General features: G+C 25.8%; 5 protein-coding genes across 6 annotated transcripts; 3 read left to right on the top strand and 2 right to left on the bottom strand.

Annotated features, from left to right (window-relative positions):
• Window positions 1-12,323: 12,323 nt before the first annotated feature.
• On the bottom strand, window positions 12,324-14,478 carry LOC129618914 (mitochondrial cardiolipin hydrolase). The gene is made up of 3 exons (XM_055533944.1): window positions 14,109-14,478; window positions 12,507-12,676; window positions 12,324-12,434 (listed from the first exon to the last, which is right to left on the bottom strand). The coding sequence occupies exons 1-3, from the start codon at window positions 14,476-14,478 to the stop codon at window positions 12,324-12,326; spliced, it is 651 nt and encodes a 216-aa protein (XP_055389919.1).
• Window positions 14,479-16,223: 1,745 nt separating this feature from the next.
• On the top strand, window positions 16,224-16,621 carry LOC129618966 (cytochrome c oxidase assembly factor 3, mitochondrial). Its single transcript, XM_055534006.1, has one exon. It carries the CDS (start codon window positions 16,349-16,351, stop codon window positions 16,619-16,621), a length of 273 nt encoding a protein of 90 aa, XP_055389981.1. The 5' UTR covers window positions 16,224-16,348.
• A 62-nt stretch (window positions 16,622-16,683) lies between these two features.
• On the top strand, window positions 16,684-17,791 carry LOC129618965 (dimethyladenosine transferase 1, mitochondrial). The gene has a single exon (XM_055534005.1). It carries the CDS (start codon window positions 16,684-16,686, stop codon window positions 17,701-17,703), a length of 1,020 nt encoding a protein of 339 aa, XP_055389980.1. The 3' UTR covers window positions 17,704-17,791.
• An 85-nt stretch (window positions 17,792-17,876) lies between these two features.
• Window positions 17,877-18,664, bottom strand: LOC129619112 (mediator of RNA polymerase II transcription subunit 10). Its single transcript, XM_055534198.1, has 3 exons — window positions 18,503-18,664; window positions 18,313-18,441; window positions 17,877-18,250 (listed from the first exon to the last, which is right to left on the bottom strand). Exons 1-3 carry the CDS (start codon window positions 18,505-18,507, stop codon window positions 17,980-17,982), a joined length of 405 nt encoding a protein of 134 aa, XP_055390173.1. The 5' UTR covers window positions 18,508-18,664; the 3' UTR covers window positions 17,877-17,979.
• A 1,171-nt stretch (window positions 18,665-19,835) lies between these two features.
• Window positions 19,836-23,934, top strand: LOC129618976 (transmembrane channel-like protein 5). Of its 2 annotated transcripts, none has more exons than XM_055534019.1 (11): window positions 19,836-20,030; window positions 20,123-20,217; window positions 20,358-20,448; window positions 21,134-21,257; window positions 21,350-21,755; window positions 21,827-22,273; window positions 22,345-22,451; window positions 22,524-22,644; window positions 22,703-22,812; window positions 22,869-23,159; window positions 23,250-23,934. In XM_055534019.1, exons 1-11 carry the CDS (start codon window positions 19,925-19,927, stop codon window positions 23,692-23,694), a joined length of 2,343 nt encoding a protein of 780 aa, XP_055389994.1. In that variant the 5' UTR covers window positions 19,836-19,924; the 3' UTR covers window positions 23,695-23,934. The 2 variants fall into 2 exon arrangements, with proteins under 2 accessions (XP_055389994.1, XP_055389995.1); XM_055534020.1 differs by having other exon boundaries at window positions 21,146-21,257.
• Window positions 23,935-24,674: the final 740 nt, after the last annotated feature.

Raw genomic sequence — 24,674 nt, forward strand, 5'->3', positions numbered from 1 at the left:
CTAAAAAGAAAATTTAAAATTAAAAAATTTTAATACATGAAAATCGCTTTATATTTAATATTTATAATATAAAAATAAATTACTATTGTTCTGTTGTAAAGAATCTATTAGACTAGAAGTGTATTTTTTGACAAAAAAGAACCGCTTTAAAATGTTAAGCTCAGAAACAGACAGATTTTTTATATTTTTAAGATCTAAAAATTCTTAAATTTAATGTCACGCCTATACACTGGTCCCTATAATATTTAAAACCACTTACTGATTTTCCCTTATATAACACTTATTATTGGTGTAAGCAAACTATAATACTTTAAAATTAAGTGAAATTAATAATTAAAGTCTGATCTTGGTTTTTAATTTTATAATAAACTTAAAATGGGCAACAAAAATCTAATATTTGGTCAAAAGTAATATTGGGGCGTAAATTGTAATATTCGCCTAAACTATTCGGTTCAGTTATTCATTTGCATTGCTACCAATAAATATAATTTATGTTTGAAAGATAAAGAAAATGGCATGTGATCACATTTCTCAGCACAAAATGTCAGCTTGTGATGTTCAGGTGTTATTTTCGAGTACTTTTCAATATGGGGGTTCGAACAGAAACAAAAAATTTACTTGCTGATTTTAACCGCTTATTTGAATTTTCGGAAAAATTACTAAAAACAATTGCCAAAAAATAAACTATTTTACCTGTCAAATACTGTTTGGAAAATTTTTGAGTGTGATCGTCGCGTAGTTAAAGAAATTTCATGTGAACAAAGCAATGTTTTACAACACATAATATTCAAATAACATGACAAATTGCCACATAATCATTTATCATAGGTGTTTGTTAGAATTTTGTATAAAATTATATTTAAAAATATATTTATGTATTTAAAAAAGAAAAAAAATATGTATAAATTTTTAAATATAGAAAATTATTTTCTATATTGGAGCTCACACGTAAATATTGTCGTCAAGTAATTTTATACGAATAAAAAAAAAAGTTCATTCTAAGTCATTGACAGCAATCCCTTTTCTCATACTTATTTATTTTTAGATTTTATTACGGAAGGTAAAAAAGAAAAATAACTCAAATAACAACAAAATCATTTTAACTTAGCAAATATGCTCTTTCCTCTCTAATTTCTAAGAAACGTCAATATTGTAGACTGGAAATAATTTTACAAAAAATCAAAAAAATATGAAAACTTTTGTAAAAACTCATTTTGCCTATTTCCTAAAATTAATATGGAAACATAAAGAAAAACCAAAAAAGATCCATAAGCAATTCGTAGGAGAAATATTAGAACAAAAAAAAAACATAAAAAAATAAAAATGTCAACATTTTGAAATTGAGAATAAAATTCAAAAAATATTGAAAATATAAAATGAAAAATTTGTGTACGTGAATTTTTCCGTTTAAAAATTATAAAAAGAAAACAAGAAAATTAAAAAAAAAATTTTTAATAACTTAAGCCCCTGAAAATTCATGTTTTCTTTTGGCGCTCTCCACTTTTCTGCTTTTTTGTTCCTTCTTTATGTACCTACTAAAAAATAATTAGCAAGAGCCCATAAAAAAGTTTATTTTACATGCGTATAACATTGATTTTACAATAAAAGCACAAACACATATTTTCACATGGCCGGGACATTGTATAGAAGCCACCCATCCGATAAATGAAGAAAACACTTTGATAGATTATGATTATAACCTTAATCTGGGTTTATTTTTTGGTGCAAGTTAATTTAGACGCAAGTTGTCAGAAAAAGTGCCTTTGTCATTGTACTTGTCAGTCAAATATTTCAAATTGAATGCCATATTTTCTCTAATGGCAACTTGCGGCGTTAAAAATATAGCGGCACAACACAAGAACTCTGTTCCAAGCGTGCTTCTCCAGAAATAAATAAAGTTGGGCCAAACCAATGGTTTGTATTGTAGCACTTTTCCCTTCAACAAGTGAAAATTCTGCTTTTAAATACAGTCTATGTATACCTATCACACTATTAAAACTATTTTCATTCATATACGAAACTATTTCTAGGACTGCATATATTAAGGATGAATGATTTCTGCAGTCTTTGAAATAAAGCAAAAATAATATAAAGTGGGGTTGACATAATACTCAATTTTAAGGGTTAATTGTGTGAGTCAAGAAAAATAATTATATTTTTTAATGTCATGGAATTTACCGTTAGCTTTTTGCGTTTATAGAAATTTGAAAAAACTTTCGATTTCGGAAATATAAGGTGTCAAAAATTTAAATTTTACAAATTTCAAAAGGCGATAACTTGAGAGGGGCTGGAGATGGAAAAAAAAATTTCTTCTAACTAAATGAACTATTTGTTAATGTCTAAAAGCCGCTAAAATTTCAAGCTTCTACAGGCTGGGGTCTAGAAGAAAAACGACATCAAAAATTTGGAAAAAAAGGATTTTAGATAACGGTAAATTAGAACGGCCATTTTGTTTTTCTAAAGTTTAACTATAGTACACCGCGCTAGGGGAAGCAAGCCACTGCCTTTATGCGCTTGCAAAATTTCAAAAATGCTTATGGTTTCATTGCAACAAATAGTTAAAAATAGGGAGATAGGTAAAAATTTTGTTCTACGGAAATAAGTTTCTAGTAAAGATCTATGTACATACAAAATTTCAGCTTTCTATCTTCAAGAGTGTAGAAGTTTTGTAAACAAAAAAAGTGTCCACGGACGGACAGCATATACATATGTATACTCAAGAAATGGATTGCGTTGTGGAAGGTGTAAGAAATTATATGCAAGATCGCAATATAGTATCTGATCGAATTACGATATTTATTACATGAAGTAACTGCGAATAAATATGTAACTATTTGTTGAAACTAACTAGCCAGCCATATAAAATTTTGGAAGTGAATTTAAGGAACTTATTAAGTTTTTGATTTGACTATGTGTAAATATTTGTAAAAAATTTAATTAAAATAAAATTTAAAAAATCCGTTCAAATAGTATTCAAGTACATAATATGTATATATATTATATTTAAAATTGGGCGAAGAGTACTTTAAAAAAAAGTACTTCAAACAGTTTATTTGAAGTACCTACAATTATTCAACGTGCTGCAAGTGAATATTTTCATGAGTACCTTACTTGACAAACTTTTCGAAAAAAGAGTGTTTATATTGTAATTAACGCCATTTTACATACACATACGTATACAATTCCATAACTGATAACAAAAAAAAATTTGAGACACTAATTGCAAAATTGACTATAGAAACTAGGGCATGATAGATATCATGCACTAGCTCCATACTCCTCCTAGGAGTGAAGAAGGAAAAAAAAAAAAAAATTGCAAAACAAATGCATGCAAAATTTGATAAGGAGAATAATTTTACACCCTTCAATTATATTTTACATAAAATTCTCCCCCAAAAATAAAACTTTTTTATTTCTTTACTATGAACGAACACCTTAAATTTTCTCTATTTTTGAACTCAATTCATATTACAAGCCTGTATATTGTAAAAAAAAATTAAATACGAATTTTTCCTGTCGGACGAAAAGAACATGTATTTTAAAATTTTAAACTTCATTTCTGTCAAGACAATTTAAAAGCAATCATTCGACATCCATATCAGAATATTAACGCATTTGTTAATAGGATATAGTTGACTCAAAGAGCAGAGGCGAAAGAAACTCCAATTTTCTCATTTGTACTGTTGATACTAAACAGAATCCTAAAATTAAATTGTTTCTCTATGGTAAATACTTTAGTTGCTCAAGGTTCATCAAAAGTATAGCTCTCGAAGAATTCTGAGCTACACGTTCATACAAGCACGTAAAATGTGGTATTTAGTGTAAACATTCGTAATTATAAAAACAAAATTACTGAAAATTCTTTCAATTGGATTTCGATTGGAACCGAGGAGCCCATTTGAATAATATTCAATTCAACTTTTGTATTGAGTGTGCATACTTTAAAACTAAGATAAAGTAGATATAATTACCAAATTATTGAATTTTGGAGCTAAAATGTTATTACGCACCGAATACCTACAATCGTAAACACAATTTATTAATTTACAAACAATAAACAATTTACATACTTATTCTCTTCTTCAACAAACTGTTTTGATATTGAAATCTGTTTACACAGCTTTTAATATTTAATATTGATTGAATTTTTTTGTATAACTATACGTAAAAATACCCCCATACCTTCTTATATTTGTATTCAGAAAAAAATTTTTTTTCTTTATATTGTTTGCATCTTTTAAAAATGGTTAAAGATAAGGCGAAAAATAAGAGTAAGACTGAAACATACAACACTTTTGAAGTCAAACAAAGTTAAACAGACAAAAAAAAAACGCAATATGTTTTTAATTTTTTACATTTTATGTATCTTATCTGTTAACATTGTCAAAGGTCAGTTGGATGTGAGAAAAGAAAAAAAATTATTCTTTTTTAAAAAAACCTTAGAATTTTTACTCAAAACTCCCCCATTCCTTGAACCTGGGGAATGAAGTACACTTCTATGCTAAGTTCGATTAAATTTGGTTTGTTACAAGTGAAAAATAATGTTTTTTTGTATTTACATTAAAAAATGGACAAGTTATAAAAGTAATGGAAGTATTATCTTCCCTCATAATTGAACAACATTTCGATTGGATAAAAACACAAACGAACAAGAAAAAAATTTTGTTTTTAATTTAGAAAGTAACAATTTTTATGGATATTGGTGGGTTGACCCCATAATATGCTAAATATAGTTTGATTATGCGAATAAACATATTTTTTATATCATTAAATTTATGAAAATATTATATGAAGGCAATTGGCAAAATAGAACACAATATTGATATTCGTTTAGAGTTTTAAGCAATGGATGGCATTCTTTTGGATGATAAAATTAAATAAAAATTTAAAAAAAAAATTCAAAATACAACGCTTATGCCTCCTAAAAAGTATTAAATAAATTTTAAGGCAGTTTTTAAAATATAACAATAGGAATTTTATCCTTTTAAATTAAATTCATTGTAGATTCCATCAAGAACATTTTTTAAGTAAGAATAATATAACCATATTCGAAAATTACCCGAGTCAGAGCTGGGTAGTTCTTCAATTAATTCACTTTCCAAATTTACTACCTTTTACACACTAACCATATCAACTTTATTTCAAGTGTTCATCAATGCCCGAATATCTAATTTATGCATAAGTGAAATATAACAGATTCAAATATAAAATAAATCTACAGAAATGGGTCAATATAAAAGCATAAATTAAGATTTTTTCTAATAATCTATTAGCAAGTATGGAAGAAACTGTAAGTTTCTTTTACACAAAATTTTAAAAATATTGAAATTTTTAAAACTCTTTTATTTTAATTCATGTTTATGAAAATTGTTATTTATACATTAAAAAATTTATGTATTCATTCGCTACTACGATATAATTGTTTACAGCTTATGCGGTAAGCATTTACATCATACAATTTTTTATAGCAAAACACAAATATAAAGTAATTGCGGACACAACAAATTCGAACTGATAATTTGATAAATTGCGGACACAGAATTCTGTTTACACAAGCAGCAAACCAATCAAATTCCCAAAATAAAACATATACTAATGGCTCAAACAGAAATTACTAAAAAACTAAAAATTGCACATCTGTCTTGGCCCTTAATAAATACAAAATATAAGTATAAAAGAACTGCTTTTAGAATATTTACGTCGAAAATTATGAAATGCAAAATTTCTAAAATAAATAAAAGAAAAAAATTATCGATACTTTTACTTAGATTACTATTAATTTGTGACAAGTGTTTTATTTAAAATTAATCTTCTCATACTTCATAATTATTATTGTTTCGTTGCTACATCGTTTGTCATTTTTTTCTTAGTATCGAATATTTGACAACCATAAGCTTGATAAAAAATTTTTTATGTGTAAACCTTGCTTAATAAATAAAAAATTTTAAATGTACTCATAAAAATTAATAATTAGCATTGACTAGCCATGTTATTAAAAAACAAAAAATTATTGAATTATTATACTGAACTTTATAACTTTTAATTTATTTTAATCTATTTTTGTTACTCCTTGACACTCCATAAAAACATTATTTTCATATATGTATAAACTTTTGTGAAAATATGAAAGAAAGAATTATTAAATAATTACTTAAAGTTTTTTTTATTAAAACTAAAATTTTATGTTATACATGTATAACATAAAATATTAAAAGTTGTTCATTAATTTATGGGGTAGTTATTTCACTCTATAAATTTAAATAAAATGATCATACAAAAATTAATTTGAATAAAACAATTAATAGTCTAAAATATCTTCTATAATAGCTTATAATTTAGTTGTAAGTATAATTTGTATCTATAAGACAATTCCCACTTGCATGTCTACTCACACAATTTTAACATAATCTGAAAATTACTTAAATTTAAGAACAAAATTATGTTGTTTCAAACAGCTTCAAACGCAATATTTTCATAATGGAGAACGTTTTGACAGAGGTAAGTTGGTAAGAACTGCCGCAACTTTACTAAAATATCTCTTCCCATATTGTGTATGCCATGAGCAAACAAAAGTTGAAGTGGAAAGCGACTAATGGAAAGAAATATTTCGATCTATTACATAAATTATTTCATTTATGTTTTTCAACCATAAATTATTTTTTTTTTGGTTTTTTTTTAGTAATTCGATTGTAATAAAGTTCATAAATTCTAATATATAAACAAATCATAAAAATCATATGCAACTAAAATACGTAAGTATACGCTTAATATTGCAAATATTTACAATATTTTACAAGCTTTTCACTCTACAGTATTTAAGGAAAAAAATTAAAATATCAAATTTTAGAAACAGTTAATTTTTTTAAATGTAGAAGCTAGATTGTAGATTTGTACAACCGGAGTAACAGTGCACCGCCATCACTATATTTTGCCTCCCCTGAGTGGGGACATGCCCTACAACACGCGCTCGAGACCCACCCTGCTGATGAACTCGAGCACTTGCGAGACTCGGAAGACCGCAACTCCGCTTACGTGAGAGCAAATGTAGAAGCTAATCTAAACAAAAAAAACCGGCTACACTGCAAATTTATTTTGAAATTATCGTTGAATTTGAGTCCAATAAATAATAGGATTTTTCAGTTTTCATTCATTAATATATTAGGGCTAGAAAAACTAATTGTAATCCAGAATTACAGAAGGAAATTTTCGAGGTAAAATTGCGAAAAAATTGACAACCATATTATGTTTTTATTTTTTAGTTTCGATTATAGCTACAATTTTTTTGTCATTTTTAAAATTTTGCTTGAGGAAAAGATATTGTACACTATATTTTTGGATTTTTTAACTATAAGTTGTCGTTGCATAATTTTAGGCGTACAAAGTTTTGCTCTCATTCTTCAATTCATCGATCCACAAATTTTTGCCCTAACCACTGAAGACGCTTAGCGCCAATAAAAATTATGATGTAATATGAAAAAAATTAATTCTTTGCAATATAAAAATAAATTTCTTCGAAATTTCTCAATCAATATAATTTTTATAGTTTTTAATTGGAAATATTAAAAATATAAATTTTGAAAACATAATTAATTCCTACTTTATTATTATAGCGATGTAGAACAATTTTGTGTGGGACATAAAAATAATTAAATTTCATTGATTTAGAGTTTAGAGACCGTGTGGTTCTATTTCCACTATACAATTTTTATTTTGTCCCAATTTTTCAAAAAGAAACTCATAAAATAATTTTAAATTTTTCTTTAAACACACTAAATACATTAAATTTGGATTTTTTATTGGTTTTGTAAGATAAAAATATATTCATAATTTTTTTTTAATTATGTGCTTAATTACGTTCCACAGTGGTCAATTAAAATGAACACTATAAAATTGTCTTCTTTAAGTATTAAAAGATTTTTGGCTATCTTAATCCCTTTCAATTTTTAATAAATCTTTATTTTATTTTAATAAAATTTATGGTTTAAAATTAGAAAATTAAAATTAGTTTATGACAAATTGCGACTGTGTAATAATTTGGTTGAAATCATCAAAAAAATCTTAGAGTAGTCGTTCGGGAAATTACTTAATTATATTGGTAAGTACGAAGCAATAAAATCAAAAATTGCCGATCTAATTTTGGAACGCTGTTTTTGGAAATTCTTAGTTTAAACTATTTACGATTGGAAACCTCATATAAAATTTCTACTGAATATTTTCACTGAAAATCAAGTACACTCGCACTTATGCAAATATATATGTATATTTTTTTTTCGCCAGAATTTTCAAATAAGCTATTTACGAAACTTTGCTTTTAATGTGATACAAAATTTTGTTTTTATACTGAGTTATACAAAAATAAATAAAATATACATAAATATTTTTTATGAGAGGCAAATTATTTCCTGTTAACATTTGGGACAGTTGGTTTGCGAAACATTCAAAATAATTTGATATGAATCAGGAAAATAAAAGAAAAATTTTCTTACTTAATAAGAAAATACTTCTTAATTCAATTCAATTTTCTAAGCGCATCGATAAAAAGTGTCTCTACTCGTATATTAAAATGATTTAAATTTAAACTGCTTTTAAAGTTGCATTTCTTTTATAATTATATAAAAATGGGAATATTATTACTTCAATTATACGAGTATAGGAGTCAAAAGAAGTCAGTAGTTTGCAAAGTTTAAGCGAAAGATGATTAAACATTATTACGAAATCTTTTGAGAATAATTGTTAGAAATTCTGTTCCTTCGAATAAATGGCAAATTTATTAAGTTTTCTCTTAAAAATTTCATAGTTTTGGAAAACCCGGTTAATTTTTTTTTGTTTTATGAATTTCATATAAAAAAAACTGCATAAAATCGATAGAGTTAAGGTTTTCTTAACCAATTTCCTAAATATTATTATTTGGTTCGGAACAAATTGCAAGATTGGCAAGATTGTTCATGTTTCTTAATTAGAACCGAAATTATGAAAATAATAATAAAAAGTTGAACATTTTCTTTTGAATTAAAATTAAAATTTGAACTTAATCTTCCATTAAAACGATTTTGTATAACTAAATTGCAATTGAATAATTTTTTCTGATATTTTGATATTAATTGTGAATTAATGTAATTCTAGAATTATGAATTTAATTGAGTATAAATTCATACTTAGTGTTTTTCATTATATACCTTATATATATATATTTATTTATTGTAAATTAGAAAATCAAAATTTTAAAATAAAAAATAAGATGCAAGTAAATTGTCGCAAAATTTTTATGACATCTTGTATACACACACACATAATTCTATTGTTACAACAATGTTATATCTTAGGTTTGATGCGCATAGTTACGAGTACACACTACATTAAATCCATGAATTTATTTGAATGAATTTTTAGACTCTTACATTACAATCTATAAAAGAAACTTTATGAAAGGAAGCTAAAATCAAATTGTAAAACAAAACAATATTTTTTAAGAAATTCTTTTTATTCTTCTTTTTTAATGTTTTTGATTCTTCTTGTCAATCTAAAACAATCACCTAACCAACTATTGAACGCTTTAAACAATAAAATAAAAAATGTTTTTCAGTTTCTTTAGCAAAGGGATAAGAAGAAATTTTTGTATGTAGGTATAGAAAACGGAATGATCGACAGATGTTTATAATAATTGTTGGACATTAGCATCATGCCTTTCTTCCTTGAAATTTGCAGCTTGCAAAAATGCGTCATAAGAGTAAAATCCAAGAAAAAAAAATAAAACAAGAGAATGAAATTAAGGAAAGAAATGTAAGTTTGTAATTATTGTTTATGTACCTAAAAGTTCAATGTAAATATATATATATGTGTGCATTCTTGCGCATTTATACTTACTTTTCTGTTAAGTACATTTAAACAAAACAGAAAAGAAACCTTTTCCCTCTTCTTATTTTCTTTTTACCTTCAGTCATAAAAATCCGGGCAAAATAATTACTTTAGTTAGAAATACAGGTAGAAAATTTTTAAAATTTTGTCAAGTTATTAAATACAAGATTTAAGAAATAAATTGAGATTTACAGTTCTTATTTATATTTCTAATATTAAGAAATGTTTACAGTTTTAGATTAGAGCTACCAAATGAACATTAAATTAAATTGAAAATCAATCTACATATGTATTTGAACATAAATTGTATGTGGCAAATCTAATTTGTTAGATTATACATAAAAACTTGCACTATGACAAAATATTTTTTTATTTTGGAAATATTTCAAATTTATTCTGAAGAAGAGAAATTTTACCCAATTAGGGTAATTTCTTTAGGTATTACATAATTTTAGGGTAAGTTCTTGTAGATATGTATTACATACACCCCCTTTAAAATTTTTCCTCTCAAACAACAATATTAAATTTTATCAAAATCTTGCAAATTTTAGAAATAAAAGTATCTTTTTTTTTTAATTGAAAAAATTTGCCTTATCCTTTGAAATTTCATCTAATTCTGAAACAATAACATTTAACTTTTTCGTTTGGTAGAATAAAATTGTTTTAAAAACACCTTGAAGATCCCGAAAATTATACTGGAAAACTAGAAACTCAAAAATTAGAATCAATAGGAAAATCTTATTCGTAATTAAGAAAATTATAAAAAAAATAACATAAAATACAGAAACTATTCAAAAAATTGTCGACTAGCCTTAATAAGAGCTATGAAATATAGAAACATAAAATATGCTATTAGCGATTAATATAATCAGCCCTATGATGAATTTCGTTCATAGCTTCGAAATTCGGAAAATTATGAATTTCATATTCTCAATTATTAAAATTCTATTACGAATTTTCTTAATAGAGTAATCATAAATTACGTTCGTAGTAAAAAATAACAAATAGTAACAAAAAACATAAATCAACATTTCACAGTTAAAATAAATTACTGATTTTGACACTGCGAAATTGTGGTGCTAAGATTCATAATCTCTACGAAAAGAATTTGTGATCATTCAAAAAGTCTACATCGTAGCTAAATTTCTAATAGGGGAATTCATGATAGGGCTGAATAAGTTTATTCCTATGTGTCATAAATACAGTTTAGTCTTATACACGACCTATTTTGTACTATATTAAAAACAAAATCAATTTTACTTCCATAATTTGAAATAACTTTCTAATTTTGGAAAATTTGGCAACTCATATAACAAAGAATAAATTGTAAAAATATACGTTATTTTGGTATTCAGCCATCAAAGCTGCAATTTCCAAATATACAATCATACTATTTGTTGCAAATTTTAACTATAACAAAAGTATACACTAAAAACATTAATGAATGCTCAATAAAGTTGGGTATAGCAACAACAATATAATAGGTAAAATAAAAGGTAAAAATTAAGTGAAAATGGCATTAAAACTATCCATGTTAATACCTTTTATTATTTTACTTTTTATATAATTCATATTCTTAGATTTTATGTGCAAAATACGCATGCTGTACGTTGTTTTTGAAACAATATTATGTATGTATGTCACCTGTGATGATTTTTGGAGTGAAATTTAGAAAAATCTTATAAAATTATCTTGGAATAGAAATAATTCAATGAAAAACTGAGCCTTTATTCTTCTTTTGAAACAATTGTAATGTAAATTCTTTTAAAATAAGTAGACATTTCTAAGACATTAAAATGTATAATGCTACCTGGATTCATCTTGCAAGTAGTTCACAATTATTATATTAGAAAGATAATATTGTTATATCAGAAAATTACAATTAAAAATGATTTAGCAGAATTTTTTGATAATTTACAAAAAAATAAATTGATAATAATGTAATGATGACATTTTGCATGTAAAATGTCACTATTTAATAATTAATGATTGAATATTTAAAAAAAATGCCAATAATAAACTTATAAAATGATTTTAAAACAACAATACCATGATATGCTGAAAATATTTTTGCATTCTGAAAATTGTTGAAACTAAAACTTTTTAAGTACTTTAAAAATATTGTTATTTGAATTTGATTTTCGGTTCTTGAAAGTTTTTGAAACTCTAAGGAGCATTGTTCAGTGCAATTAATTTGATTGCTTAGTTTTTCAAAAAATATTGGAAAAAATTCAAAACTTAACTTCACTCCAAGCAGCATAATGACCAATTAAGAAGCCTAAAAAATCTTGCATATTAGATATAAACAGAATTTGTGAAATACAATTATAATAAAAGACATCACCTCACGTTCAAGTTTATATGTATATGTACCTGAAGACTAATGCAAATCATAATATAAAAATTTTCTCACCTCCAATTTCCTGAATTGAAAATTTCTCCGATGGCTACATTGATTATTATTTAAATTATTTCTGTGGACGAAATTCATTCCACATTAATTCAAATTCCTTTTCAAAAGAATCAATAAGTTTTCTCTCAGAAGTCACCACAATATTTTCCCAATTTGAATAAAGTCCCTATTATTTTTAAAGAAGTTTTTTAAGTTTCAATTTAAGAACAAAAAAAAATATAATAATATTAAAATATACCTGACGCGTCCAGTTACAAGATCCTGACATTAATATTGAATTTGGTTCATTTTTTAGTCCCACCTCAGAAGTTTTTCTTAAAACACTGACACGATTTTTACCATCGATAATACAAAACTTATGATGCATTAGTTGCTCTCCATTAACTTTTTGAAATCTTACAGCAATTCCTAAAATATAAAAAATATGTATATGTATGTGTATATTAAATTATTATTAGTATCTTGTAGCGTAAATTCTAATTAAATTAAAGAAATAAAAAAAAAAGTTTTTGTTCATAATTAAGAAAGCTTTACTTTCGCAAATGTAAAATCAAAGACAGGATCAAAGAAGACTATTTAAAAAGGGGTATATGTAAGCTATATTATCAAAAAGAACGTCTAAAATGCAATTGTTCTGATAAAACTTCTGAAGAACTCATCAAACGGTTTTCACGCAAATAAATTTTTATTATTTTTGATTCACACATCTAAAGTTATAATAATGTTAAATAGTTCCGGTATTTAAATATTTGAATTTTTTCATTCAAAAAATAATAAGATAGAAAGAAATATGACAGGTCAGTTGATTACGATTTTTTAGTATCCTAAGCATTTAAATAATAATATGTAAATTTATAAGATTTACTAATTTCATTGCATAATTTTTCAGCATGATGCTTTAGTTAGAGATAGGTGCACTATTTATAATGCGTTTTGAATTTCTTGAGGTAATTTGTTTATCCTAAATGTATGCAATATTATTTTAATAATTAAATTCATTGTTTAAACAAATTTTCATTGTGAATACATATTAATTCACAATATGTAAACTTGAATTTCTTTGAAAGAATTTCAAATGTCGTGGAAGCCATTGCTATGCAAATGAAAAAAAAAAACTCAAGTTTATTAAAAAACAACGTAATATATACATATATTTTGTCTACACTCTTTGGATATTAAAGACTTATTTTGTTCTAAGGTCAGTGTTGTTTTATTTTTTGTATGAAAAAGGCCTTATTTTTGAAAGAGGTCGTCACTCTTGGAATATGCACATTAGTGCCGTGAGAGGCATTTTTCCAATGCAAATTGTACATTTTTGTGCATTTTGGTTGTGCCGCACCCGACGAACTGTATGCGACTCTCAAGTGTAATGTATGCACCTATTGAAAAGTTTTTTTATAAATACACCATGGTTTAAGCTTAATTTTTGGGGTAAGATTAATTTGGTGCATAAATAATATGAATGCATGTATTTTGAATTTCCGAATTTAATTATCAAAAGATAGTGAGATATAAATATTTTTTTACCTCATAAGAGAAGAGTATGTATAAATTAGAGGAATTTTTAAATTAAAAAATGATTCACTTAAAATTTGATGATTGGAACATCAATGCAGAAGCAAATGAGGTAAAATAATATGAGCAGTGGTGAATTTAAAAAATCATTTTCTACGATTAACTTTTTTCGGCCAGCACGTGTATTTATTTCTCTTGCACTTTTTAAATTACATGTACACATATACATACATATAATATATGTACGTACTTATATATTCAGTAACAAATTAATTCTATATAATCAAGATATAATTAAAACATTATTTTAATAGAAAAAACTAACCTTCATCGTATAAATTCCATACTTGGGAACCAGTCGAACCGTGTTGTAAATTGCAACATATGATACGAACGCGAATATTTCTTTTAAATGCTTGCAATATTGCATCAGATAATTCTAGTGAAGTAAAAATGTGCATTGCTAAATCAATGGAATATTTTGCGTTTTCAATTAATTTTTTCAATTGTGCGTTTCTATACATTGTACAATAATTTAAATTACACTTATCACTTTCACACTTATTGCTTAAATGATTTGTCCAATAAACTTCATTTAATGATTCATTTTTACTCTTTCTTAATAAAAAACGCAAATAATAAACGGAAATTGGTGCAATCGCGACTAAACAAGCTAAAATTTTATAATTAATCATTTTTTTAAATAATATATATTATTAGAAATCATAAAAATCTTTTATATTAAAAAATCTTCCCGACCCACGAACGTTTTTAAGAGGTACCTGTGCAAAGTGGACCGACAACCAAGGCACATGGACTGAAGAAATTCTATCAGCTGTTAGCGCCAGCTGTTATTGTCAATTGTAATGAAGGAAAGTTTATGCATTTCTATGATTGACATTTACATCAGTGTGATAAACTGCTTTAATAATCTAACATGGTATGTACTAATAAAAATTGGTTCATGCAATTGGCTGTTTTCATTTTTTTAGTGACTACTTATAAATAAAAATATTTTCAGTCTACATGTGTACAGCTTTAATTTAAATTTAAGTGGTTTTGTTTCTGTTTTTTTTTTGTACCGAAAACAGGAACAGGTCAAAATGGTGTATTAGAATTACATATAATATGAAAACATTTAATTTTTTATCACTTAAAAATTTTTGGAAGCCCATCTACTTTTTCGAGTTCAAAATAATTAATCTTGCGATTATCCACAGTTTATCGTATCTTTATACGATAAAAAATCTCGGAATACTTTTTAATTTGACAACTGGTAAGATCATATAAGCACCATCACTAGTGTGATTTACTCTGATCTGCGAATCTTATAGATTTTTGTGCACAATATTGAACTAATCTACGTAGTGAAACTCTTTTCTAAAGTTTATAGTAAACGTACTAAGAATTTTATGGTATTTAGAAGTTAGACACAGATTTAGCCGCCTCACAGGCAATATATTGGTAGCATTTGTAAATAAAACAGCACCAAATCGATGGCAAACTTCAGTGCATTTAGTAGACTTGACTTTAAAGTTTTTTTTTTTCATTTGACATCATCAAACTTTGCAGGGTTTATTCTTTTTTATATCAGAGCATTTCACAGCTGCCAAAACATCGATCTATGTTTAATACGATCAGAGCTAAAAATTTCTGTTCTTTTTTGCGATAAACGTACATCAAAACATGTTCAGGTTTCGCTCTATGTACTGAAAAATGTTATTGACACTCGGAATAAAAAAAATTATTAAATGACAGAATAAGCTCTATCTTAGTTGCTTTTATAAGATGGTAGATAATATATTCGAAATTTTTCTTAATTGATCAGAGCACGCTCTAAAAGTTGTATATCTGACCCGATTCAGCCTTTCAGCTAAAAAACGAAAACAACTGGAAATGAATTTGGCATTTTTATAGCTGTTAACCTTAACTTGATTTGGTTTTAATATTAATTATTATATTGCTATAAATTTTACGTAAATCTGTAATCTAATTATATATGTATTTAATATAATAATTAACTGTTCATACAAAAGTTTAAATTTTCTTCCAAAAATGCAAAACGCTTAGTCTAACTTCATCGACAAGCAAATGCGATACTTTCGCGCAGCTTATGCTCTCTAGTGTCTACTCACAGTCTTGAGTCTAACGGGTACCGTTAATTATTAAACAAAACTCTTTTGTAACGATCGCGAGCCCGTATGTATGGGTATACATACAACCGTTCATATGGTGCACGTATGCGGTGTATATACATAATAATAAAGACGCTATAAATATAATATTAATCTATAATAGATCAATATATAAATAAATACATACATATATGCGTCTTTGATAATATTAAATTGAATGAAATACTGGCAGTCCATTGCTTATTTATATTTCTTCTTATCGATATGTGCGCTAATATTTGATATTGTGGATTTTATAAGAAACAAACTTCTCAATTACATAACCTTCAAATAAGAAAAACATAGGTAAATGGTGAAATACTAAATAAAAAGTATAAGAACTTCTTAATAACATTAAAAACGTTTTAATTACGTTTGTTTACTGAAAATAATGTCCCAAGCAGCAGATCAAACCCAACCAAAAATAAAATACGGTGGAGAAACGAAATTAAACAAAACTCAACTAGAGTTTATGAAGATAATAGAACAACAAAATCTAGAACGAGTTCAAAAACTCCAAAGAACTAGACGAAATAATATTATCACTGGATTGTGCTTGGGAGCTAGTGTTCTCGGTATTTACGCATATTCTATGTTCAGTGTTGCACAGGAAAAATTCCTTGATGATTTCGAAGAACCGAAAAAAACTGATTTGAGTCACTAACAGTACGCTTTCAACGACGATAGAAGTTTAATAAGTAGTTTTGTCACAATAAATTTACTAAAATGAACAATGTCGCTCAAATGGCACTTAGTAATAAAGGGGGATTAAGATTACCACCATTACCAACCATTCGAGATTTAGTAAAACTTTATAAATTAAGAGCAATAAAGCAATTGAGTCAAAATTTTTTAATGGATGAACGTTTAACAGATAAAATTGTAAAAGCTGCTGGCCGTATATCTAACAATGATATTTGCCTTGAAGTTGGACCTGGTCCAGGTGGTATTACAAGGTCTATAATTCGCAAACAACCTTCGAAAATAATATTAGTTGAGAAAGATCAAAGGTTCTTACCAAGTTTAGAACTTTTAAAAGAATGTGCTGAAGAAATAATGAATATTAAATTGGACATTCATCAGGGAGATATATTAAAATATAATATTGAAACAGATGTTCCTGATGAAGAAAAACGTTTGCATTTAATTGGAAATCTTCCATTTTCTATATCTACGAGACTTCTAATAAATTGGTTAGAGGATGTTTCTGAACGCAGAGGTGGTTTTCGACGTTTAGATACGCATATGACATTAACATTTCAAAAAGAGGTAGCTGAAAGAATATGCGCTCCCTTAGGACACGAACAAAGATGTCGATTATCTATAATTTCACAGATTTGGACTCAACCAATTTTGAAATTTTTTATTCCTGGTAAAGCTTTCGTTCCAAAACCAAAGGTTGATGTGGGTGTAGTGAGAATTATACCATTACGAGAACCTCGAACAGATTTGCCATTTAAATTAGTAGAAAAAGTTACACGGCATATATTTTCAATGCGTCAAAAATATTGTAGGCGTGGATTTAGTACATTATTTCCCGAAGATATTCGTGAAGAGACAACAAAAAATTTATTTGAATTAGCAGACGTTGATCCATTGCTAAGACCGTTTCAACTTTCAGTAGAAGAAGTTCTTAGATTATCACAAGTATATTCAGAACACATAAAATCCTATCCTGAATTATCCCTTTATGATTACAGAGGTCCAAAAAATATGAGCTCTATTGCAGAAAATAATGATATATAAATTATATTTTGTTTGTTAGTGAATTTTTTGAATTAAACTGTGTTACTACTTTATGAAATTGATGGATGAATAAATATTAATTATACAAAAAAAAAGTTTATTTGTGCTATATGTTCTCCAAAATCATTTCTCTTTACTCCGGTGTTATTTCCTAAAAGAATGAGATAAAAAAGTTTTTTGAATAGGTGTTCATTTAAGTAGGTAGATCTTAATTTTATTTTAGTTAATTAAATTTTTGTTCTTAAAAACTACTTTCATTGCAATAAAATAATTTTACTATTCATCTCGAATAGCTCTATACATGCTTATTTCATTTGGAAACGTTTTCTGAAGCTCAACCATCATATTTACTTTGAACTTGCGGTAAGCATCAATTTTACCTTTAACTTCTTCATTTTTTGTTAAAGCTTTTTCTATACAATCTTTTGTATATAATTGAGGATTTTTATCTTGATCAATATAATCAAAAACTTCAAAGGGTACATAGACATCTTGAACTTGATTTTTTAATTTGTCAATTTCCTGTAAACCAGTGACCAAACTTTGTCTAAAAATAATATTTAAATAATTTTAAATAATGGACATAAATTAATAATTCATCATATGTACATTTTTTGATTAAGAACATTTTGCCCTTGTGGCTGAAAATCACTAACTATGATTCTGATCTGACGTACATTTTCTATGAACATCTCCAACTGGGTTTCCAAGTCTTCTAAAGGTGCTGCCATGGTAGCCCTTGAAAAATATAAAAATTGTTTAACAAAAATATGAAGTCGTATATTATTTTAAAATTTACTTCATTGTTTTAATTATTTAAAATTTCTGAAACACAAATAAAATTTTTCAATTATAAAAATTTATATATTTTCGAAAGAGAGTTTGAATTTTTATCCTTATATTTTCTACAATTAAGAAAATATTAACTCCACTTTTCTTTCCTTCTTTTAATTTTTGGAAAGTTTTTGAATATGTCAAAAAGTTATACATCTATCAAAAAATAAAAACAAAGAAAAAATCCCAAAACATTAATGTCAGCTGTCAAAAAATTTTGTTTGGATATTTAATAAAAATTGTTAATTATTAAGGTGATTTTACACAAGCATTTTTACTTAATACAAAAATTTTTCGTACAGGCGAATTTTTTTTGAAATAACAATTTGAATCCTGTGTTTTTCTTATTTCTTTTTTTTTGTTTTAAGAAACAAATGTGTAGAAGAAATTCTGTTTATGAAATGAAAACAACAACCTATTTGTTTTTTAACAAATGTAAGTTTTGTCAAATTATCTCAAGGAGTCTAAAATATGATGTGAGTGCAGACAGTAAGAAAATTTTTTTATAAACTCTATGAAAAAACTGTAAAAATTTCTTAAGGAACGCTCACAAAAATATATTCTTCTTTTAGTACTTTCGTAAGTAGTATTCATTTTCAAAGAAATATTCAAAATTATTCTAATTCTAAATAGATGGAAATAATCACATTGAAATATTATTTGCGTTCCATTTACATGTTCATTACATGTACATGTACTCATGAGTCTGCAAATGGATCGGTTATCAATCTTTTTTGATGTATGAGTAAAATTTAACCTCAATTTTTTTCTTTTAATATCAATTTAATAAAAAAAAATTAAATATCATAATTAAATAAATCTTAAAGTACACGAGATCCATTTGTTGTAAGTTAAAAATGCAATTTTCACCTATCGGAAAAAATATCGTATTCTGTGAGAAAACAAAATATTCTAATATTACTCTAATTTGTTTTATATGCTTTTTAATAAATACATAAATACTAAAATAATTTGAGAGTAGCAAATTACTTTAATATTTATGTAAAGTACTTTAGTTAGATTTTAGCATTTATTTTTAGATGAATCCTGTAATTAATATTCTTCCTAAAATCAAAAACAAAGTACTAATTGAAATTTTTTTATTTAAAATTTTTGAAATTATGTAGTTATGTACTAATTTTTACTTGCTACAATAGAAATATTACTACTGTGTAGATGTCTCTAGCTGCGTTAAAGATATTTCTCTTGACGTCGCTCTTTCTTTTTCATATGTCAACAAATTTTTGCTTTTCTGTTTTACTTTTGTTTTTATTGTTTTTTTTTTATAATTGCGGGGAAAATAAAATTTATTTCAATTTTTTTACAATTATAATTAAACATTTCTTATACTAGAATTTTTTTAATAATTTGAAAATAATTTGCGGCAATGCAAGGGAATGGAGCATTAGTAAATAACAGCTTTATAATTGAGGATTATGATAGAATTGAAATAGAGCCCGTATCTACATCTCATAGTGATTTGAATTCAACAGGTAAGTAAACAATTTTTATCGATTACATATTTACGATAAAAATATTTTATCTTGATATGAACACAAAAAAAGAATATTTTTTAATTTATTAGGAAGTCAACAGTTTTTAACTGATTCACAAACAAACTTTCGTTTTTTCCAACAAACAAAGGATGGAAATGATAGGATTCCAACACCAAGCAATATGGTAAATGTTAAATTATTGAATAATAAAATTAATAAGCCAAATATTGTATACATATATTCATATGTATGTATAATATTGTGCAAACATACGAATTTTTATAAATGGAAATAATTAATTATCACATTCTTTTTGTTAAATAGGTCAGACGATGGTCTCAGAATCTTTCTAAGATTGGAAAAGGGAGAAAGACTATTAAAGAAAAGACCATTTATAGTCTTCCGTCACGGAAGGGTAACTTTTTAATAATTTTATTATATAATTTTTTTATATAAAACCTGATAAATTTAAATTATTACAGTTTTCGTCCACATTAAAATGTTTATATCACATTTTTTATTAGGAATGAAATATGTTAGTTACACTTTCCTTTCCTTTACATTAAAGATTCCTTCAATATAGTTTAATTTGATTTTAAAAAATAGTTTACCACATAGTGTATTAGAATACCCTGTAGACGTAGATAAATTAAATCATAACCGACTTTCTGTAATAGTTCATCTATAGTTTAATGATTTGGTAGTCCTTCCGCATTTTGGCAATAACATTTAAAAAAAGCACTTTATTTATTTATTCTTAAAATTTTGGTTGATCGTTATGCTTCTATTGAAGTGTTAGGAAATAGCAATAGCTGAATGAGATCGTTAATTTTTCGAACTCCCTTTTGTTATCCTAGGAGCTAGGTAAAAGAACATAGTTTTTAATAAACAATTGGTATTTATTTTTTGTCGCATAATATGGCAGTTTTAATGTAAATCATTCGATAAATCAAAAATTTTTTTTCCACTCTCTTTTTTTAACCCTTATTTTACCTCAAATTCTGTTTTTGCTATTCTTTTTTTTCTGTTGTAGAATAAAAGTAGAATTTTCTGTTATATATTAGATTTAATTTGAATTTCTTTCATCATTTATATTTAAGTATTTGCCTTAGATAATCAATTATTGGGAACTCCAAACGAAATTGAAATAGATCGTTTAGCTAACGAAATTGAACAAAACGAATCCTTAATGGAAGATAGTCCCCAAGGAAAACAAATGCGTATGTAAGTTGTGAAAATTAAGTTGAAAATATTTTTAAAACATATCACATAGTACTCGTAGTGTGAATAATTTTTCTTCCTATTACAAATTTTAGGGAAACAATACGAGCACTTCCGCATTCTTTAACCGCTAAAAGGAGATTAAAAGAAAAGTTGGCAGTTTCTGTGACACAAAATGCCTCAAAAGTATCAATTGGGTTTTTCAGAAAATATACTTCTAGGACTAAATATTTATTAGTAAAATTTTATAATAGATTAAGAGGTTTTCTTAGCAGTATTGAGCTATGGTATGATTCTATGAAAGAAATTGAAGGTCACTTTGGTAGTGGCGTTGGAACATATTTTAAATTTTTAAGATGGCTGTTTATGTTGGATCTATTTCTTCTTGTTTTCACATTTTCATTTATTAGTTTTCCAGAAATTTTGTATGATATATACGAAAATAATACAGAAATTCAATCAAAAGATTTATTTGAAATTGAAGATTTATTTACAGCAGAGGTAAAAATAAAAATAAACCTCAATTATAAATTCTATTTTAAAAAATTTAAATACTTTTTTAATGTTTTAAGGGATACATTAAGTCTTCCATATTATTCTATGGTGCATATACAAATACAACATTCAGTATTCCTGGAACATCATATACATACAGTTTACCTCATGCTTATTATATGACAAATTTGTGCCTTTATCTATTTACATTTATAATCATATCATCAAGTATGGCTCGTTCATATAGAAGAAGTTTTATTGAAACTTCCGGTGGTATAAAGCCAATGTATGCTCATAAAATATTTTGTTCCTGGGATTTCAGTATTTCAAATTTAAAAGCAGCTAAATTAAAAAAATCTTCCATTTTTACTGAATTAAAAGAGACTTTAAGTGAATTAGAACAACCAAAAATTGAATATTCAAAAATGTGGCGATTGTGGATTTTTTGTTCACAATTAACTGCACATTTATTAGTTTGTGGAATGATTGCTGGGCTTGGTGTAGCTATGTGGATCTTATTACAGGTGTTCTTTTGTTAATAGCATGTTATAAATATTTTTTTTTATATTATTAATTTACATAACTTAAATTTTAGAATTTTGCAAAAGATGATGAATCTACAGCATGGGAAACATTGTATTTAGCCATTGCTGTTAATATTACAATGTTAGTTTTACAAAGTTTCTTTGCGTGGATATCAAAGTGAGTTTTGAATTAAGAATAATTCAAATTACAAAAAAAAACTTATTTTATACAAAATTCAAATATTTTTAGAATGGAAGATTATGAAACTCCCAGGCGAACTCTGCATATAACACTTATGAGAAATTTTTTACTTGAGGCTGTAATAATTGGTGTTTTAATTTATTTCTGGTTAACAAAAGATTATAAAGGAGTAATAAAAAAATTATTTTGTCATAAAAAAACTTACAATTAATTTTTTACAATTCTAGTGCTGGGAAACGTCCGTTGGTCAAGAAATATATCGGCTAATTATTGTTGATTTTATAATATCCGGTTTAGGCTTACCATTTGTTCAATTATTACAAGTTCTTTTGTTCAAGTATAACAATTTTCGGAATATATTTGCTAAATTTTTATATGTATTTGTAATTTTAGGAAATTTTGGCCTTCAATGTCTAAGCCAAGTTTTGATATTTCAAGAAAATCATTGGGACTGGTTTTTAATCAGACTCTTTTATGGGTTGGGTTATTGTTTTCTCCAATGCTATCAGCTGTGGTCACTTTAAAGATGATTAGTAATTTTTACATAATGAAGTATACATTAATACATTTAAGTAAATCGCCAAAACATATGTGGAAATCAGCACAAACCCAAACGTTATATTTAGTTTTTACATTTTTATCGCTTTTAGGCGTAATTGTATCACTTGGCTATATAATGACGCAGTAAGTAAATTTGAGTATTTTGTTTAAAAGTAAAATTTTTTCTTAGAAATAAAATTTTTGAATCTAAAACAATATTTAATTTTTTTTTAGAGTAAAAATAAGTGAAAAATGTGGACCATTCCGAGAGCATCAATTTATGTTTCAAATATTTATTGATGGTGTTTTACAACTTAAACAAAATAGTTGGGTGTGGCGTGCTATAATGACAGTAACAAGACCAGCTGTATTAGGTGGAATACTTTTAACAATGGCTGTTGTTGCATATTACTTAAGGGCCAAATCTAAGGCTCGAGGTACAATGGTTAAATTATTAAAGGATATGTTATATTTGGAGGCAAAAGACAAAGAATTTTTGCTTATGAACATTGCCCGTATTACACACAACCGAGAATGGTTATTTATTGATGAAGATATACAAAATGATATACCAGAAAATAATTTTCAAGATTATGCTGAATCAAGTTCCACGTGGCGATATCGAAAAAATAATATGCCAAATAGAAGTGAAACTATTTTAAGAAGTCGTTTTATTTAATCAAATCTCTTAATTATGAAATTTAGGAGGTTGAAAATTAAACTTAAAAATGAAAGCGTATTAATATTTCAGTATATTAATACTGAAATTAAAGTATTCACTTACATATGTATTAATCTTATAAATCATTTAATAATTTATTTGTTTGTTATGTAATATAAATTTTAATAGAATTTTTGCTAAAATAATTATATACATATATTTTTTGAAATATAGATAAATTTACATTATACAATTTTCAAATAAATACATAATATCATAACATTGTTCTTATAATTTTTTTTTTCATTTTATTTCAATAAAAAATATTATTACTGAGTAGCAAAGTAAATAAATAAGTAATTACTATGATGAGTTAAAGGCCGAGTAATTTATAATTTTTCATTTTCAAAATCCACAATTGAAACCTGAACAATTCTATTTCCGTGGTAATTTTGTTCTTTAATTTAACATATCAATTTTTATAATTTATTCCATTTAAATAGATACAAATATTTTGTTTCTTTTTTCTTAATGATTTTATATTTAGATAAACGGTTAAAACTAACAATTCGAAATTAACGAAAAAAGAAAGTTCGGTAGTTTTTTTAACATTAACATAATCTTCGAAAAAATTCTTGACAGTAAACTTTACAAAACCGAACACAATGGTCCTTTAAGGAATAATATTATCCATTGTGTTTTTCTTATATGCAAAATAAAATTAAAAATATATTGTGAATATTATTAAGTTTTTGACTTTTTTCAAGTAAATGAAGTAAATGTTTTGAAAAAATTCACACAATACTATTTTAATTCCTGCTCGCAAAATTGAACGGAAAAAAATACGTCAAATAGTTTAACTCTGAGTTGTGCACAATTACACATCGTAAAAGCTTTTTCAAATTAACTGATTGGAGAATATCGTATTTCGTATTCATACTCATACTTCATGCTTTTTGCTAATGGTTAAATTCGTTAAATAATAAGATCTGCTCTAT

This window comes from Condylostylus longicornis, unplaced genomic scaffold (genome assembly GCF_029603195.1).
Source record: "Condylostylus longicornis isolate FDR11 unplaced genomic scaffold, ASM2960319v2 ptg000010l, whole genome shotgun sequence".
Classification (NCBI taxonomy): Eukaryota; Metazoa; Arthropoda; class Insecta; order Diptera; family Dolichopodidae; genus Condylostylus; species Condylostylus longicornis.

Bases quoted from the DNA above. Each gene is read 5' to 3' on its own strand.
- LOC129618914 (XM_055533944.1), bottom strand. From the start codon at position 14,478: ATGATTAATTATAAAATTTTAGCTTGTTTAGTCGCGATTGCACCAATT. The intron at 12,677-14,108 runs GTTAGTTTTTTC...TTTATATTTTAG, and splicing joins ATGGAATTTATACGATGAAG to GAATTGCTGTAAGATTTCAA. The intron at 12,435-12,506 runs GTATATTTTAAT...TAAAAATAATAG, and splicing joins CTTGTAACTGGACGCGTCAG to GGACTTTATTCAAATTGGGA.
- LOC129618966 (XM_055534006.1), top strand. From the start codon at position 16,349: ATGTCCCAAGCAGCAGATCAAACCCAACCAAAAATAAAATACGGTGGA.
- LOC129618965 (XM_055534005.1), top strand. From the start codon at position 16,684: ATGAACAATGTCGCTCAAATGGCACTTAGTAATAAAGGGGGATTAAGA.
- LOC129619112 (XM_055534198.1), bottom strand. The intron at 18,251-18,312 runs GTACATATGATG...TATTATTTTTAG, and splicing joins AATGTTCTTAATCAAAAAAT to ACAAAGTTTGGTCACTGGTT.
- LOC129618976 (XM_055534019.1), top strand. From the start codon at position 19,925: ATGCAAGGGAATGGAGCATTAGTAAATAACAGCTTTATAATTGAGGAT. The intron at 21,756-21,826 runs GTAAAAATAAAA...TAATGTTTTAAG, and splicing joins AAGATTTATTTACAGCAGAG to GGATACATTAAGTCTTCCAT. The intron at 22,274-22,344 runs GTGTTCTTTTGT...CTTAAATTTTAG, and splicing joins CTATGTGGATCTTATTACAG to AATTTTGCAAAAGATGATGA.